Source organism: Podospora pseudocomata (genome assembly GCF_035222375.1).
Source record: "Podospora pseudocomata strain CBS 415.72m chromosome 2 map unlocalized CBS415.72m_2, whole genome shotgun sequence".
Classification (NCBI taxonomy): Eukaryota; Fungi; Ascomycota; class Sordariomycetes; order Sordariales; family Podosporaceae; genus Podospora; species Podospora pseudocomata.
This window is the reverse complement of record NW_026946365.1, coordinates 647,408-662,307: the sequence shown is the minus strand read 5'-3', so window position 1 is coordinate 662,307 and position 14,900 is coordinate 647,408. Positions and strand designations below refer to the sequence as shown.

Genomic DNA, 14,900 nt, shown 5'->3' with positions numbered 1-14,900 from the left:
GGTATCTCTCCATCCTTCGTTTTCATATATGCATTTTCCCCTCTTTCTATCATGCAACCAACCGCCTCCCAACCACACATTTATTTCTCCCCCCCCTCTGATAAACCATCACCCCCCCATGCCTCGCGTCTAATCCTCTCCCACCAGCCAACCAACTCTCCTCCACCACCCCCAGCTCTCCTCACCAGCCCTCCCAACCTCCCCTCTGGCGTGTCCATGTGCGCCATTATAACCCCCACATAACCATACAACCCAGCGTCGAACTCGCTCGGTTTCTCCTCCCCAAAAAACCAGCCCGTTTGGGATTCCTGCAGGAGGATCGCGAGCGAGTCCAAAGCCTCGGCTGCGTCGGCGTAGAGGTTCTCAGAGTCGATGCCGCCTGTTCCTGTCTGGCTGTGCAAACCCAGACCTTGCAACACTGCGGAGGAGGCTGCGGCTGATAGTTGGGTTTGGAGGATTGTTCCCAGGAGTGAGGAGCGGGTTGATGGGTCGATGTAGAATTTTTTGAGGAGGGGGGTGAAGGCAGGGGTGAGGTAGAGGGTTTGGAGGAAGGCTAGGCGGAGGGGGGTTAGGAGGGAGAGGTAGGCTTCCGAACGGGGGGAGGTGGGAAGGGGGGAGGGGGAGTTGGTGTGGCGGGAGATGTAAAGGGGGATGGAGGTTGAGGGGATCGGGTTAGGAGAGACAGTTCGGGGCGGGAGGAGGAAGGGGAGGGAGCCGGTGGGAGAGGCGTGGTTTGAGGAGGGGGAGGTTAGGAAGGGGACGTGGGAGAGGTGGAGGAGGGTCTGAAGGGTGGGGGAGGGGGGTTAGCTGGGGTATGGACAGGAACGGGAGCAAGGGGACAGGGCCACTGACCTGCCATTTAAGACATGTTGGGTTTATTGATGGTTTCCCTTCCAGCGCATCCTCGTCGGAGGAGAAGATATAAAGTGTTGGGAGGGTGTCGGACGCCGAGGTAAGCGTTTGAGACCGCGCTGGGAGGGGGTTCGGGTCGAGGGTTACGAGGGGGAACTGGTTGAAAAGCTTTTGGAGAGGGGCTGGGATAGACCACAGCGAAGGCGCCGGCTGGTTTGTCCTTGCGGAGGGTTTTGGTGGGGTTGCTGTAGCTGAGGCCATCGTCACTGTTGCTGTGCTGCTGGTGTATGGAATTCTGAATGTTCGGTGCTGACATCGGCGGCCCCACCGATCAAAGTGCAGAAGTTCGGGCGGGTGGATCCAAAACGCTGCGGGAAGCTGCATGAAATTGCCGGGGGGCTATCCCGTATCCGTGTCGGAAGATGCCTGCCCCTGGCGGGGTGAGGTGCGCTTATCGATTAGACCCTAACAACGGTCCAGGCTTATCTCTCTCAAACCCCCAATTTACAGAATACAAGGCCGTGATTGATACCACAACCCGCGCACACAACCCCCACGACTTTTTTTCTAGAATAAACGAACCGGTCATATTGGGAAAACGGTTCGAGATTCCTGCGCCCAATACAACTTCGAGGGGTTCCCGTGGCATTATAGAGTCTATTTTCATTTGTGTCTAGCAAATAGTAGGGCTGTTGGTGTGGTGGCAGCTGCCCAAGACAGAGGAATCAGCTGACTGTCTTGTGCCATTCTTCGATGCCGCGAGATGTCATAGAATGCCGCAATTTTTTGGGGGGGGAAGGAAGAGCAACGTTGCGGAATTCATGTGGGAGAAGGGGTCCTAGTGACACTTTGACGATCGAACACATCCTGGTGGTTAATATCGATTGCTTACCTTCTTGGTCCACCATCATCAGATTCCTCGGATGCAGAATCGACAATACCCGTACCTGCCGAACAGCAAACCCCCCCCCAAAAAAAAGAAGAAGAAAGATTGACGTGATTAGACCGAGTATCTCAAGAGTTTGCCACCGTGAAAATTCATCTGGCGGAACCTCGGGACCTGGAGGCGGCTAAATACTTCTTGACGAGGTCGTTACTTGCCGCGATGGCCGCCCATAGACGCCGTTCCCTGGCCATAGGACGAGTCTTTTTTACGTTTTGAAATAGGAAGGTCAGGAAGAGCTGACTGAAGGATGTCTCGGTCAAGACTTCTCGACACAGGGCCATGTCGCTTGTGTTGCAGCGCCGGCCGAGGAAAATCCTGGGTATGGCGTCGTATTGAGTTTAATCTATCGCCGGCCTGGACTGCCACCATCTTATCCGCTGCGGCCCTGGACGGAAAGCCACTCGGGATGACCTGACCGGTCAGAAAGCTCCCTCTTCGTTGGCAATTGTACGCTAGTCTTGCCTAGACGAAAGAAAAGCGAGAAAAAAAATAACCCGGAGTCTCGCCGGCCAACTTAACAAGAGAAAAGTGTCAAAGCCGGGCGAAGGGCCGACAATGCCTGTCGCCGTTCCTCTCCCCCGTCCTCATCCATGCAGCAGCCCTGCCGAGGCGATTGAGGCTCCGCCAGGCGACCCCTGCTTTCCTACCACCAAGAGGCATCATCGGAGATACGGTGGAATCATTTTGGGCAACTGGGCTGCAGCCTGTGGAAGCTAAAGCTCCGAAGAATCCTCGTTATTCCCTGGATCCTACTCTCCCACTCGATCACCTATCCGACAGCAATTCCCATGCGTCCTGGCGTTTCCACGTGAACCCGAGCTAGCAGCTTGGAAGAGAGAGATTCCCCTCGGCATGTCGAAACATTTCAAGCTCGACGCCAGACGACCCAAGCTCGGCCCCAGCCATCAGTCCCCCGGATTTTTGCGACCCCCATGGGGATTTGGAGATTGGGGCGAGTGTTTTAGCTGAGGCCGAAGGCGCGAGCCTGTGACTGTCTGGCTGTCACAATGTCACAACAACAGCAAACACTGGCCTGATATTGCGAGTTGTTGTCGTCGTAGAGTGTGGGGGTTTTTGACGGTATGTAGCAGGCATCCCGGACACATGCGCCGACGCTACTTTTGCGAGTGACCCCGAGGTACTTGCGGGGCGAGACCGTTCGGTGCGTCTTCAGGCAAAGACACGGGCAAAACGGGTGTTCGGTCCTGGTGCCGGCTGTTTCGCGGAGGTATCTCGATGTCTCTTTTTTAACCTCGACGCCATCCAAAGAGGGGCAGCAGCCTGGGCAGGAGTGGAAACCGATGACGCCGTTTCCAGTCGTGGGGCCGATGTCGAGATAAAGAAAAATAAAAGACGGGCGATTGATTCATTGTTGTCTATAACTAGATCAACACCATCGCTCTGTGTTCCCTCCTCCTCTGCCCTCTCCCCCTCGTTTGCCCTGCCGTGTCTCTCCCGTCGAGGTGTTGTCGTATACGTAAAGTTCTGTCCTGACCTCATTGTTTCCCCCCTCGGCCACCCCTCGGTCCCCCACCATATCGATATTCCCCCACCGGCAGCAAGAAGCACGCAACCAAGTCGTCTACCGACAGTTATAAACACCCAATATCGCAATATTGCCCGCACCCACTCCTTTCTGTATCTCCTCCTCTCGCTGGCCTGACCTGATCAAGGCCTTATCTTATCAAAACTCCTTTGGGCCTTTTGCAGTGTGCATCACGCACGAGTCATCGTTTGAGAGCGCTCCCTCCGGCAGCATCTACCTGCATATCTTGCTTTTTGCCTTGCAGCTTGCAGCCTCCTCATCCCGCCCCTCTTACGACACAACTCCAGCCAAATTACCTTACCTCCTCCCCTCAGTCTAGGTTGTATTCAGCCGAGGACCTCTCTCTTCCACAGGCTTTGTTCGCTACGAGATACTACCCATCTCACCAGCTGCGCCTGATCGATCGGAAGTCCCCCTTTGCTCCTCTTCGTGTGGGAAAAGAACACAAAAAGGTGGTGGTGATACAACATCTCCCGCGGACGCATTGCCCACGTTCCCCTTATCGAACGAGCGAGCGTTTTTTTTCTTTTTCTTTTTTTTTTCTTTGGTGCCTCTCGAAGGAATCCACATACACTACACCACCCACAGGCAAGGACCCAGCTTGTCTCCAATCTCCCACCGCAGCCCCAACAACCATTATTGCAAGGGAATTCTTTTTTTTCCTGCGCCAGCGTCATACTCTCGGTCTTTCTCTCACCGACCTTTTGGAGGGGTACATAAAACTGGTTTCTTCGCTCGGCCTGCTCCTGTCTCTTTTTCTCTCTTTTTTTTTTAGAGAGACACACACAAGCACACATACAACCCACCAAACCAAAACATCGTCAGTCACTACCACGATACAAACACCAGTGCTACACAAGATGGACTCCCGCTTCACCTCTACTGGGTCTTCCACCCAACAGTCTCCCTTCACCTCCTCCTCTGCCTCCTCTTCGTCCTCCAAGATTGTCCCGCCCCCAAGACAGACGCCCAAGACATCATCGACAGACCCCTTTCTCAAGGACTTCACACTCGTCGCCGAGGCGGCGAAACGGGCGCAGATGGCGGTGCTGATGAGGGATTTTGAGAGCGTGGGCCTTTCATAAATTCCTCCTTTTGATAAGATGGTCGCTGGGCTGGCGTCATCAGCTTCTTAGGGTTGGAGAAGGAAGAATTGGAGAAGGAGAGGTGGGACGAAAAGTTAAACCGGTGGGGCATTTCTCCAGAGAAACGTCAAGGCCCCCCCGCCTCGTTTTCTTGTTTTTTTTCATCAACATCATCGCTCATCACTTTGTCGCTTATCATTATCGGATCACCGGATCGGATTATCACGGGGTACAACAACAACACACATGGCCGGGTATAGGGAGCGGGATAGGAATTATGGCGTATTAGGATTTGGGTGTACAGGTTATGGGATGAGCATTCGGGTTTTGGGTTTTTCATTACATATCTTGTTTCTACCGTCAAGGTGCATCTGGGTTTTGGGTCTTCTACATACAACCACGAATAGTAATTGTACAACTTTTGATACTTAACTTGAAGTCATTCTCACAAGGCCATCTCCCCATGTTGAAGATGTCCAGTCTTGACATGATCATGTAAATATCTAATAAATATTCACATGCCGGTCGATTGTTCAACGCTTCTTGCTCGCATAACGCAACCACTTCTAAACAGAGGGAATATCTTTCGCTCTTTGGTATATAACCCCATTAACCTTCTCCCCATTCCTGATTTCTCTCTGCCCCTAAATCTTGGCCATCAAATGAACCCCCCCATCCAACGCCAAAGTAGCCCCGTTGACATATCCCCCCGCCCTGCTGCACAAAAACAAACACGCCCCACCCACATCCTCGGGCTGTCCTACTCGGCCCAACGGATTCGCCTCCTTGATCACCTCCCCCATCGTGTCCAAAGTATGCTTCATCATCTTGCTCGGAAAAGGCCCACACGCGAGGTTGTTCACCGTTATCCCCTTTGGTCCCAGCTCAACAGCAAGATGTCTGCTCAGATGGTGCAGGCCCGCCTTGGAGGCACTGTACGCAAACGTTGGAAGGAGAGGAACGCGCAACCCATCGATGGAGCCGATATTCACCACCCTCGCCGGATCGTCTTGTTTGCTCCCCTTGATGAGCAGGGGTGTGAGCGCCTGGGTGAGGGTGAAGACGCGGGTGAGGTTGAGGGTGAGGAGCTTGGTCCAGGCGGCGTCGGGGTACTTTTCGTAGGGCTCGCCCCAGGTGGCGCCCGAGTTGTTGATCAGTATGTGCAGCCCCCCCGGCTCGAGCTTGGTGAGCTCGGCGGCTAGGCGGTGGACTTCTTTTTCGGACTGGAGGTCGGCGGGGAGGGAGAAGGCCGAGTTGGGGGTGATGGTGTTGAGGGTTGCACAGGCGGAGGCGCAGGCGGTGGCGTCGCGGGACGAGATGTACACTTTTGCGCCGGCGGACACAAAGGCGGTGGAGATCATGAGGCCGACGCCTTTGGCGCCGCCGGTTATGAGGGCTACTTTGCCCTGGGGAAGTTAGCAGGAAGGGGGGGGATAGGGAAGGGGGAGTGAGGGGGGGGTGTACCTTGATGGAGAAGAGGTTGTTGACGTCCATTTTGTACTGTGGTGTGACTGACAGCTTGCTGGGGTGTATGTTGGTTGAAGCAAGAATATCAAGCTGATGAGATGAACTGGGTAGATGTATATATCCTCAAGGACGTCCTTTTCCGACAAATCTAGACACAAATCCTAGAGATGGACAATCGATATCTAAACCGTTGAGGAGGAGACAGCCGCCAGCCGGAAGCCGAGGTTCGTCGTCATAAACACAGGGTCTATTCCCAAACGCGCAGCATAATTAACCTGATTGGGTACCAAACCGACAAAAATTCCCCGCGATTTCTCCAAAAGGCCAAGGCTTGCTTTCCTTGCTCCCCCACATTCTTGGAAGCTGGGGAAGGGCTGTCAGCATTTCTGATGTTGGTGATGCTGTTGAGATGGTTTTATTTTTTAACATTGACGTCGTGGAATATAAAAAAAGGAGACTCCTGCTGAAAATGAGGGGTTTTAACGTAATTAATAGCCGTTCAAAGATAACTGAGAGGTCTTCCAAGTAGTTGATCAGCCTTATGTGTTGATGGTCTTTGAAGACAAGGTAGTCGGGAGGACTCGTCGAAGGCGTTTCGATATTTTATTTCATGTCAACAAGGGTTTCTAGCAACCTCCAAGTCCTTGTTTTTCTCTATGACTGTATCCACTCCATTCCTCCCTCCTTCCCCTAAGAGACAGACTTCAAAGAGTTATAATGCCTCCCCGAATTACTCCCCTTCCAATAATAAACCACCCACAGCATCTTCTCCCCCCCCTCCCTATTGATAACCTCATTCCTCGGCACCTGCACAACCGTAATGCCCACCCCAAACACCCTCGCCAGAGCCAACAGCTCCGGCTGGCCCCCCCAAGCAGAAGTATCCCTTATCTTCCTCAAATACTCCTCCCAACTCTGACTCTCCAAATCCACAAACGGCTCAAAATCATCCCTGTTCCTATCCATATACTCCGCCGCCCGTCTCCTCACCTCCCTATAATCCAACAACTCCTCCGTCACCCCCCTCCGAAAAAGTTGGTCGCCAACAGCAGCAAACAAACAATGCCCATCAGCCCTAACCTCCACCTCCTCCAACCCCTCCCTCTTCAAAACCCCATCAACATGAGCCTTCTCCACAGCCCCATGATCCGTCATCCGCGACGCCTCCTCCTGCGCCCTGGCACTAGCAGCCTCAACCTCAGCCTGCCGTCTCGCCAATCTTTCCTTCTGCCGGTTTCGTTTCTTCCCTGGTTGTTGTTGTTGTTGTTGTTGTTGTTGTTGTTGTTGTGGTGGTGGTGGTGGTGGTGGTGATGGTGGTGGTGTAACCCTCATTTCCTCAACCCTTTCCGTAACAGTCTCAACCTCATCCTTTCCCCCATCCTCCTCAGGTTCTGATACGGGCTCAGGCTCAGCATCACCGCCATCACCCGTGACCTGCGCCAGTTCCGCCTCGTGCCTCCCCTTCAACCCCCTCTCCAGCTCAGCACATTCCTCATTAACCTTTTTCCTCGTCTTCTTGGTCGCGTTCTTCTTCTTTTGCGTCACCCTCGACTGCAAGTCGCGGAGTTCCTTGCGGTGGCGCGCCAGGATGGCTTCGAGGTCGTCGGGTTTCTGCTCTTGTGTACTTTCTGTAGTTGTTGCATCTGTTGGCTGGTCGGCCACCGGGGGAAGTTGTTCAGCGTCGCCCATGATGTCTCTTTTACTTTCTTCTGGGTGATGTGTGGTATGGGAGTGAGAATTTCGCTGCGAGAGTCCGATGGGCGCTCATTCCCTGTGAGTCTAATTGTAGAAATAATACGATCGATTGGGAAGAGAGTGTGTCAAAATCGCGGCTGTCGGTTGCGCAAAAGCAAAAAGACAAAACTGTCCTGGAGCTCAAACGGTGAAACTCATGGTGGGGCAAGTCGCAACGGCGGGGCATGCAAGTTCTCAAAAGCCGCTCGGCAGGCACCGACCGGTCAGTGGAGGGTTAGGGTTTCGAAAAGGGGCATAGGGACAGGAGAGAGAACAGGCAGTACTCCATAAGACCATACAAAGCCCACCCTCATATCTCCCACCTCCCATATCGACACAGTAACTCATATTCATTTTGATATGTTTATTCATGCATACTTATAAGCCAAAAACCAGGTCCAAAATCCAAGCTGAGATGATTCCCCTCACCACCAAACCACTCACGAGAGGCCAGATGGAGAGCCGACTACAAGGTGAGAAACTGAGATGGAGATGAGCTACACAATAAAAGCCAGCAGACCAAAATGCCCAATAGAGAGAGAGAGAGAGAAAGGACCACCGCAAAAAAAAAAAAAAACCCCAGTGAACAGACAACCTGGTTGTGAATAGCACCATAAACACCACACCCTCACCAACTCCCGAAACAAGAGGAGAGAAAAAGTTGGTTTTATCGAGAACCGCCAGGTAATGCTGCCCTGTTTCTCTCCATTCCGCTCCTCCACCCGCTGCTCTGCTGTTGTATGTTTGGTCCAAAGAAAAACCACCCCTTTCCAGTAACGCCATGCCATTCTCTTGATTGTTTAGTGATGTTGCGCTTAACATGTCTGCTGATGATCAGGCATCCCTCTCGCGTCCCGGGCTGTATACCTATGTCCAAACAACATTTCAACGCCCCTGTTTCCATCTCTTTCACCATTGATGCGCCTTCCTTGCCTTTTGATTTTGCCCCCTAAAGCAATTGGCTGGGTGGAAACTGCCTGAAGAGCGCCTCCAACGTCACAAAAGCACCCGGTCCCCCGTCCTTTGCCAGGTCCTCCAGAAGCACCGAGGTCTGGGCGTAAACGTTTTCGAGTGCTGCGCGGGATGATTTGCCGAGTGATGCTTTGGTCATATTAGTTAGTAACGCCTCCCATCACAAATGGGCAGAAACAAGGAAGAAACCTACTCAGTATAGCAGAGTTCAACTCCTCCGCCACGGCCACTCTCCCCTTCGCATCCATCAAATGAGACACCTCTGGCACCTGCAGCGGATGCGGATAGGCAATCAGACTGGAGATCTCATCCAGGTGTTTCGTCATCTCTCTGCTCGGATTGTTGGTGAACTCGGCCCTCAGCTCCTGTCCGTACTCCAGTGCCTCCATCGAGAGCTTCCCGAGTTGATCAATGTAGAACTCCCTCTCGTCATCCCACTCATCTTGCATCTCCTCGTCATTATCCCCTAGGCCTTGTCTGCCGCGCTGCTCTTCGAGTCGCCGGTTTCGATCCTCCAACTTTAGGTTCATCTCGGCCTCCTTGCGAATCATCTCGATGAACTTCCTGCATTTGAGACGGAAATAAACCTGCTCGTTTTCTTTGAGGACGTTGGGGTAGTATTGCTCCGTGTAACGCATGGCGCGGTCGATATCGCCTTCGAGTATCGCTCGACGGATCCCCTGGCGGTTGTTGGCGTCCTCGTCGTCTTTGATGTTGATGCCTTTGACCTGTTCCTTGGCACTAAGCCGAAGAGCCGACTTCTCGGAATGGATCTCCTCAGCAAAAGCACGAGCTGTCTCAACGTAGCCGTCATGTTGCAGGAATTGCAAAACCAATTGCTGAATAAGCTCCGTTTCTGACAGTCCTGGTGCTAGGATGCGTGTATCGACACGGTTTATCTCGTCTTCGATAATCTGTTGCTGCTCCTGTTTATGCCACGAACGTTAGCTACCACTCGCCCTGTTCCGAGTGTTGAACAAACTGACCAGCATGTAGTTATCAATATCAAACATAAACGGCTGCTGCCCAAAGTTGGCCCAGATGTGATCCCCCGTCTTCTTGAGCCCGACCATGGGAAACAACTTGCCCGCCTTCACATCCTTAAAGTTGATGTCCCGAAACGCCACCTCTGCAGTTCCACATGTTAGCAACCGCCTTCTTTTGATTCCCCACAGATATCAAAACCTACTCAGCTCCTTGCCGTTCTTTGTAAAAAACGCCTGCCCCAGCCGGAAATTGATACAACACCCGACCGTATCCTTCGGACCAAACTTGGGGCCGTACGCCTTCCCTACGTTTTGCGCGGCGAAGCAGTTTCCGTCGTCCCCATGGTACCCCCAGCTCTCCGGTTCCCATCCCGGCGCCCGGTTCAGCGCGGCCATCTGGCTAGAGAAGCCAATCGCAATGGGTGGCATGTCATCGGTCGATGACTTCTTCTTGTTCAGGACCGTGATCTCAAAGTAGTATATGCCACAGGCCGGATTCATGGGGTGATCAGCCCTCACTGCCGAGGCCTCGTGTTCATTGCTCATCCGCCCGGTGAAGGTAACTTCATAGCCATCGCCCGAGAGCTCTAGGGAGGGTTCCCTGTCGTCCTTGTTCCACCTCGACGGCAACGGATTGACTTCCTCCTCCACCAAACCCTGGCTCAACGCCGACTTTTCCACCACATCAAAGGCCACCCCCCGGTGTGATCCCCCGCCTGTGTGCACCTTTCCAGACATGGGCGATAGAGTGTGATGACTGTTTCCGTTGGTGGCTAGTACTCCTGCTCTCGTCTGCGTTTTCGCACCTGGTACGCCAGCCTCTCTTTCTCTCTCGGCCAAAATTCTCGCTCGGTGCTGCTCTTCCAGCTTGGTGAGGTAGGCGGTACCTCGGAGGTAAGAGGGGGCAAGAAAGTTTGGCGCTGTCCCGCCGGACAAGAAGGGGTTGGCGCCCGCGCCGGTTCCCTTATGCGCGGCGCTGTCCACATCTGTAGCATCGGCGAAGCTTAAAGGTTCCTTGTTTAAAAACATGTCGAACGCCCTAGACATTGGAAAGTTGGAACCTAGTCTTGCGGGTGGTGGCCACGGCCCGCTATTGGTATTATTATTGTTGTGTCCGTTTTCGTTTTGGTTTCGTGATGTATATCCTGTGTCCATATCCATGCCGGCACCGCCAAATGTTGGGATATTGGGTCGCGAGAAAAGCCTATCGAGCTCGGGGTAGTAGGGATTGTGTGTATCGAGTTCGGCGTCAGGGTTCGGGTCAAGGATGTGTGAGAAGCCCAAGGCCGAAGATCGGGTAGCGGATTGCTGCTGCTGTTGTTGAGATCCAGAGACGATGGAGGCGTATGAGGTACTCCTGGGGAAGTTGCTGGCGGCTGCGCCGTGCTGTGACTGCTGTGACTGTTGGTATGGGTTCGTCATGGTGAGGGGTGGCAACAGCTGGAGCAGCTGAGGGGGAGAAAGAACAGGGAGGGGTGGAGCTGGTCACTACCGAGCTCTTGGGCGGCGACAACGACGACGGCAGGATCTCCAGACCGCAAGCCGGCCACCTGAGCCCCGTACCTCGTAAAGTGACAACGTGTTATACGGTGGTTGAAGGGGGCTTATAGCTTTACGGTAATTGGGGCGTTGTGCGTAGCTGGTGAGGTGTGTGTGTGTCGACAGTTCAAGCGGTACTAGGTGCCCTCGGTTTTCTTGTCGCTGGGACGCTATGTCATAGATTCTAGGACCCGGCGTCTTTAGCAGAGGTGGTTTTGATGGCTGCGTTGGCTAGGTTGGTAGTTACTGGAGGGAGGGAATATGTTTGGGGAAAGCCGCGGTGAGGATCAATCAATCGAGGTTGTTGCTTCTCGGTTCTGTTCTGATTGTCTTTCTAATCAAGTCGGGTCAATCATTGCCTGTGAGGTGCCCGGGACGTCGCTTCTGGCAGCAAGTGCGGGTCCCTATCTGGCGTTTCAGTGGAGATTCTGGGCGGGCAGTGGGCACTGGCGGGATCATGGGGTCTCCCCCAACGCTTGTCTCTATGGAGACCCACAAGTTCCACAGTGGGTGAGTGGCCAAAGCGTTCTCTCTCTCACGACACACTTGCCTTATCGTCGTCATCTTTTGGGGGGTCGACTTGTTCCGATGTTCGGATTCATCAGGGGAGGAGTCGAACATTTCATTCAAGCTGTCTACAGATATGTGTTCTCCTGCTATTCTCACAGATAATCGTGACAAGTTTGCTGAACTGGAATTCCCCAACCTCGCCAACCAATCAAGTGAAAGCCTCACCGACAGCAACCTGAGGCATCTTTACTTGATGCCACTGGCACGGAATATAGCGAGGTACCTCCGTACCTCTCTCTCTCTCTCTCTCTCTCGACGTAATCCTGCCATGCAATGGCGATGTGGTGAACCAAGAACTAAAACCAAAACCGGAAAAGACACAGAAGAGGAAGCACACAGGAAGAGGCACAAGCTGACTGCTCATTTTCTCAAACCTGCAACCACTCAACGCCCCAAAATTGATCACTCTAAATCAGATCGGGGGATTTTCTCTCACTACTGTCTCTGCTTGCCCAACATCACCATCCTTCATTCGTACGTAACCGCCTGGTCATGGCCGAACAAAACCCCACAGGTTTTTTTTTATTTTTCTATGCGGTTTTTATTTTGAATTTTATGTGGACGGCCTTTCCCGAGTCATACCGGATGAATGATCCCCTGGGCCTGAGAGCAGAGCCAAGGTGTTGTGAAATAAAGAACCTCTTTGACCAGATGACCTGGAGCATTCATCCGATCCAAGTTTGCTGGGGTTTCCTTCTTTATTGTGTCCATCTTTGCACCGTGTAAATATTGATCATAAAGTGAACAATGAAAGGCGTTTGTTGATTCATTGTATTTTCAACACCGATGCCCAAGTTGTAAATGCCATCGCCATGGAAGAACGCCTGGTTTTCCGGCAACCCCGACACTTTGCAGACATTAAAATTCCCAATCACGAAACCGACAAACGATGCTTGATGAGCACCAAGTGAAAAAAGATCTATCCCCTTGCCTCATTGTTCCCCTGCCTGCCTCTTCTCTGTCTTACGGCGGGGAAGGCCAAACTCCATTTCCATCCTATCAACAACCCTAATATACAGTCACTCAATTGTTTGTCTCTCCTGTCTCTCCCAAACCCCAAACCATCTTTCCCTTGTGCTCCTAAACGCCTTGCCACACACTGAACCTGACTGGCGAGTGCGTCATGATGAACCCCAGACGAAGCAAACGGCCGCTCCGTCGCCGTCCCCCCTGTTCCAGTTTTTGCCTTGCCTGCTCTCGCCCTGTGTGACACCTGGTGCAATGAAAAGTGAAAAGTAAAAGCAATCAGAACGCCCCCACCAATTACACCTGAAAAAGAAACCGGAACGCCCAAGGCTGTGTGCTGTGCTGTGTTGTGCTGTGCTGTGCTGTGCTGGCTGATGCAAATCATATCCCGTGATTCGCCATGTTGTTAGAAAGGGATTATTAAACGAATGAACTCGCTGACAGCATAGAATGGTTCAATGATGATTTAAGAGGCGGCGGCGATAGGAGCAGGTGCCGGTGGCGCTGGGGAGGGAGCAGCACTGATGCTGGGAGCGCTGGTCATCTCGATGTCGCCGCCATTGTTACTTGTGTCGCTCTTGAGTTGCTGGCTGGCACTGTCCTTATTCTCCTTGCTGCTGCCGTCGACCGAGACTGGAGCTGATGATGAGTCTGTGGAAGTCTCGGGCGAGATCTTGGGAGGTGCGACCCAGCGTGGGATCTCCCAGACAACGCCCGTAAAGCTCTTCATGGTGAAGCCGCCTCTGCTCCACTTGCGACAGGGCTTGCCAGATCGGTCGAGGGCGCGAAGGCCAGCATTGATAGCACCTTGGTTGGCCTTGGGACCGAGCTTGTGAGCTCCGAGACTGGCTCTACCGCCTTCGATGGTTCCATCCTCACTGTGTAATGTGTCAGCAATGCATCAGGTAAAGGGGCAGTCAGTGATGATGGGATGAATGATGGAAGGGTGACATACAGTCTCTGCTTCTTCTTGGGGCCAGGCTTCCCACGGACCTTGGGCTCTCCGTTGAGAGCAGCCGCACCTCTTTTGACGCCCTTCTTCTTGGGACCCTCGGCGGGAGGGCCCATGCTCACAGAGGGGGGTGCAGGTGTGCCGGCGGCTGGAGTATTGGGGCTCGAATCCGACGCGTTTTCGGTGGTGGAATTCACCGTCGCAGCCGGGAGCGTCGTCGATGTGGCAGGCGACTCCTTGACTGGCGAATCTTCCTTCACGTAATCTGGGTCGACGATAGCTCGGAGCTTGGCGCTGGGAACTCTGAGGGTGACGAGACCAGCTGAGTTGTTGTTGGACTTTCTACGATCCTTGGCCGCAGCGGCGCTCTTGCTGGAAGGAGCCATGACGCCCAACAGAAAAGCCGACGACGTTGTGGTGGGCGTTGGAGTTGGTGATGGAAGAAGTGGTGGTTGGCTGGTTGGAAATTTTGCTTTGTCGGGGCGGTGATGCGGTGAATTGCTGGTTGTGTGTGTGCAGCTCAGCTTTGCACGTTATTCCTGGCGCAGGCTAATATTATTGCTGACGGGGAGGGCTGGTGGTGGTGATGAGGTGGTGGTTGGTGAGGGTGGTGATAATGGATTGTGGTGATGATGGGCATCGGGAAGTGTTGTAGGAGAGAGAGAATGGGAACGATGGGAATGGGAATGGTTGAAAAGTTTGGAGCCCTCGCAGCCATGGTGAGGCGGCGGGCTGTCCACCTGTTTTGCCTTCATGCTGCCAAAGAATAAGGTCGGGCAGTCGACTTGTTCGCACGAACCGAGGGGGACACTGCGCGGAGTCTCCAACAACAGCAAGGGAGTCTCGTCTTGGATTTTTCTGGGGCCTGGTTCTCGGTACATAACCCCAACCCTAAGTACCTCTGTACCTCACGTCAACCAATCATCGGCTCTCCCATTCATTGGAGGCTGCGCACTCGTCAAATTGCGCTCCTTTCCCCTTCTTTCCGGATCATCACCAGTCCCATCTTTTTCGCCAGAGTTTGCCCTGGAGGTGCAGGTTTTTAGGCTTCTCTCAGCACGATACAGCAGCAGCCACACACCACCTCAGCCCACCTGACCGTACACACAAAAAGACTGGGCATGATTTTGGATTTTGGATTTTGAAGATATCTAGGGTACTGGAATGACGCTATGCCAGATTGCTCGAGTCGTGGATTTCATCACGCACCGTGACCTCCTCGCTCCCCGGCACAGGCCACACGGCCAGTCTCCCAACCCATTTTTGGTATCTTGGGATTGGGCCG

At 53.3% G+C, this 14,900-nt stretch overlaps 6 protein-coding genes across 6 annotated transcripts; 1 reads left to right on the top strand and 5 right to left on the bottom strand.

Annotated features, from left to right (window-relative positions):
- Positions 1-80: 80 nt before the first annotated feature.
- QC762_200990 (uncharacterized protein) lies at positions 81-1,236 on the bottom strand (the record flags this gene model as incomplete). The annotated part of the gene is made up of 2 exons (XM_062886990.1): positions 81-782; positions 853-1,236. 2 exons carry the CDS (start codon positions 1,234-1,236, stop codon positions 81-83), a joined length of 1,086 nt encoding a protein of 361 aa, XP_062746761.1.
- Positions 1,237-4,204: 2,968 nt separating this feature from the next.
- Positions 4,205-4,429, top strand: QC762_200980 (uncharacterized protein; the record flags this gene model as incomplete). Its single annotated transcript, XM_062886989.1, has 1 exon — positions 4,205-4,429. The coding sequence occupies one exon, from the start codon at positions 4,205-4,207 to the stop codon at positions 4,427-4,429; it is 225 nt and encodes a 74-aa protein (XP_062746760.1).
- Positions 4,430-4,859: 430 nt separating this feature from the next.
- On the bottom strand, positions 4,860-6,093 carry QC762_200970 (uncharacterized protein). Its single transcript, XM_062886988.1, has 2 exons — positions 5,894-6,093; positions 4,860-5,838 (listed from the first exon to the last, which is right to left on the bottom strand). The coding sequence occupies exons 1-2, from the start codon at positions 5,921-5,923 to the stop codon at positions 5,074-5,076; spliced, it is 795 nt and encodes a 264-aa protein (XP_062746759.1). The 5' UTR covers positions 5,924-6,093; the 3' UTR covers positions 4,860-5,073.
- A 493-nt stretch (positions 6,094-6,586) lies between these two features.
- On the bottom strand, positions 6,587-7,585 carry OTU2 (OTU protein; the record flags this gene model as incomplete). Its single annotated transcript, XM_062886987.1, has 1 exon — positions 6,587-7,585. The coding sequence occupies one exon, from the start codon at positions 7,583-7,585 to the stop codon at positions 6,587-6,589; it is 999 nt and encodes a 332-aa protein (XP_062746758.1).
- Positions 7,586-7,961: 376 nt separating this feature from the next.
- QC762_200950 (uncharacterized protein) lies at positions 7,962-11,526 on the bottom strand. The gene is made up of 4 exons (XM_062886986.1): positions 9,792-11,526; positions 9,589-9,731; positions 8,796-9,528; positions 7,962-8,731 (listed from the first exon to the last, which is right to left on the bottom strand). Exons 1-4 carry the CDS (start codon positions 11,008-11,010, stop codon positions 8,580-8,582), a joined length of 2,247 nt encoding a protein of 748 aa, XP_062746757.1. The 5' UTR covers positions 11,011-11,526; the 3' UTR covers positions 7,962-8,579.
- A 1,092-nt stretch (positions 11,527-12,618) lies between these two features.
- On the bottom strand, positions 12,619-14,426 carry QC762_200940 (uncharacterized protein). The gene is made up of 2 exons (XM_062886985.1): positions 13,619-14,426; positions 12,619-13,541 (listed from the first exon to the last, which is right to left on the bottom strand). Exons 1-2 carry the CDS (start codon positions 13,999-14,001, stop codon positions 13,130-13,132), a joined length of 795 nt encoding a protein of 264 aa, XP_062746756.1. The 5' UTR covers positions 14,002-14,426; the 3' UTR covers positions 12,619-13,129.
- Positions 14,427-14,900: the final 474 nt, after the last annotated feature.

What these genes read in the sequence shown, in the direction of transcription:
- QC762_200970 (XM_062886988.1), bottom strand. Translation starts at nt 5,923, where the DNA reads ATGGACGTCAACAACCTCTTCTCCATCAAG. An exon ending in ACAACCTCTTCTCCATCAAG is followed by an intron (nt 5,839 to 5,893) that starts GTACACCCCCCC and finishes TGCTAACTTCCC; the next exon opens with CAGGGCAAAGTAGCCCTCAT.
- QC762_200950 (XM_062886986.1), bottom strand. Translation starts at nt 11,010, where the DNA reads ATGACGAACCCATACCAACAGTCACAGCAGTCACAGCACGGCGCAGCC. An exon ending in AAAGAACGGCAAGGAGCTGA is followed by an intron (nt 9,732 to 9,791) that starts GTAGGTTTTGAT and finishes GTGGAACTGCAG; the next exon opens with AGGTGGCGTTTCGGGACATC. An exon ending in ATATTGATAACTACATGCTG is followed by an intron (nt 9,529 to 9,588) that starts GTCAGTTTGTTC and finishes TGGCATAAACAG; the next exon opens with GAGCAGCAACAGATTATCGA.
- QC762_200940 (XM_062886985.1), bottom strand. Translation starts at nt 14,001, where the DNA reads ATGGCTCCTTCCAGCAAGAGCGCCGCTGCGGCCAAGGATCGTAGAAAG. An exon ending in CCCAAGAAGAAGCAGAGACT is followed by an intron (nt 13,542 to 13,618) that starts GTATGTCACCCT and finishes CACATTACACAG; the next exon opens with TGAGGATGGAACCATCGAAG.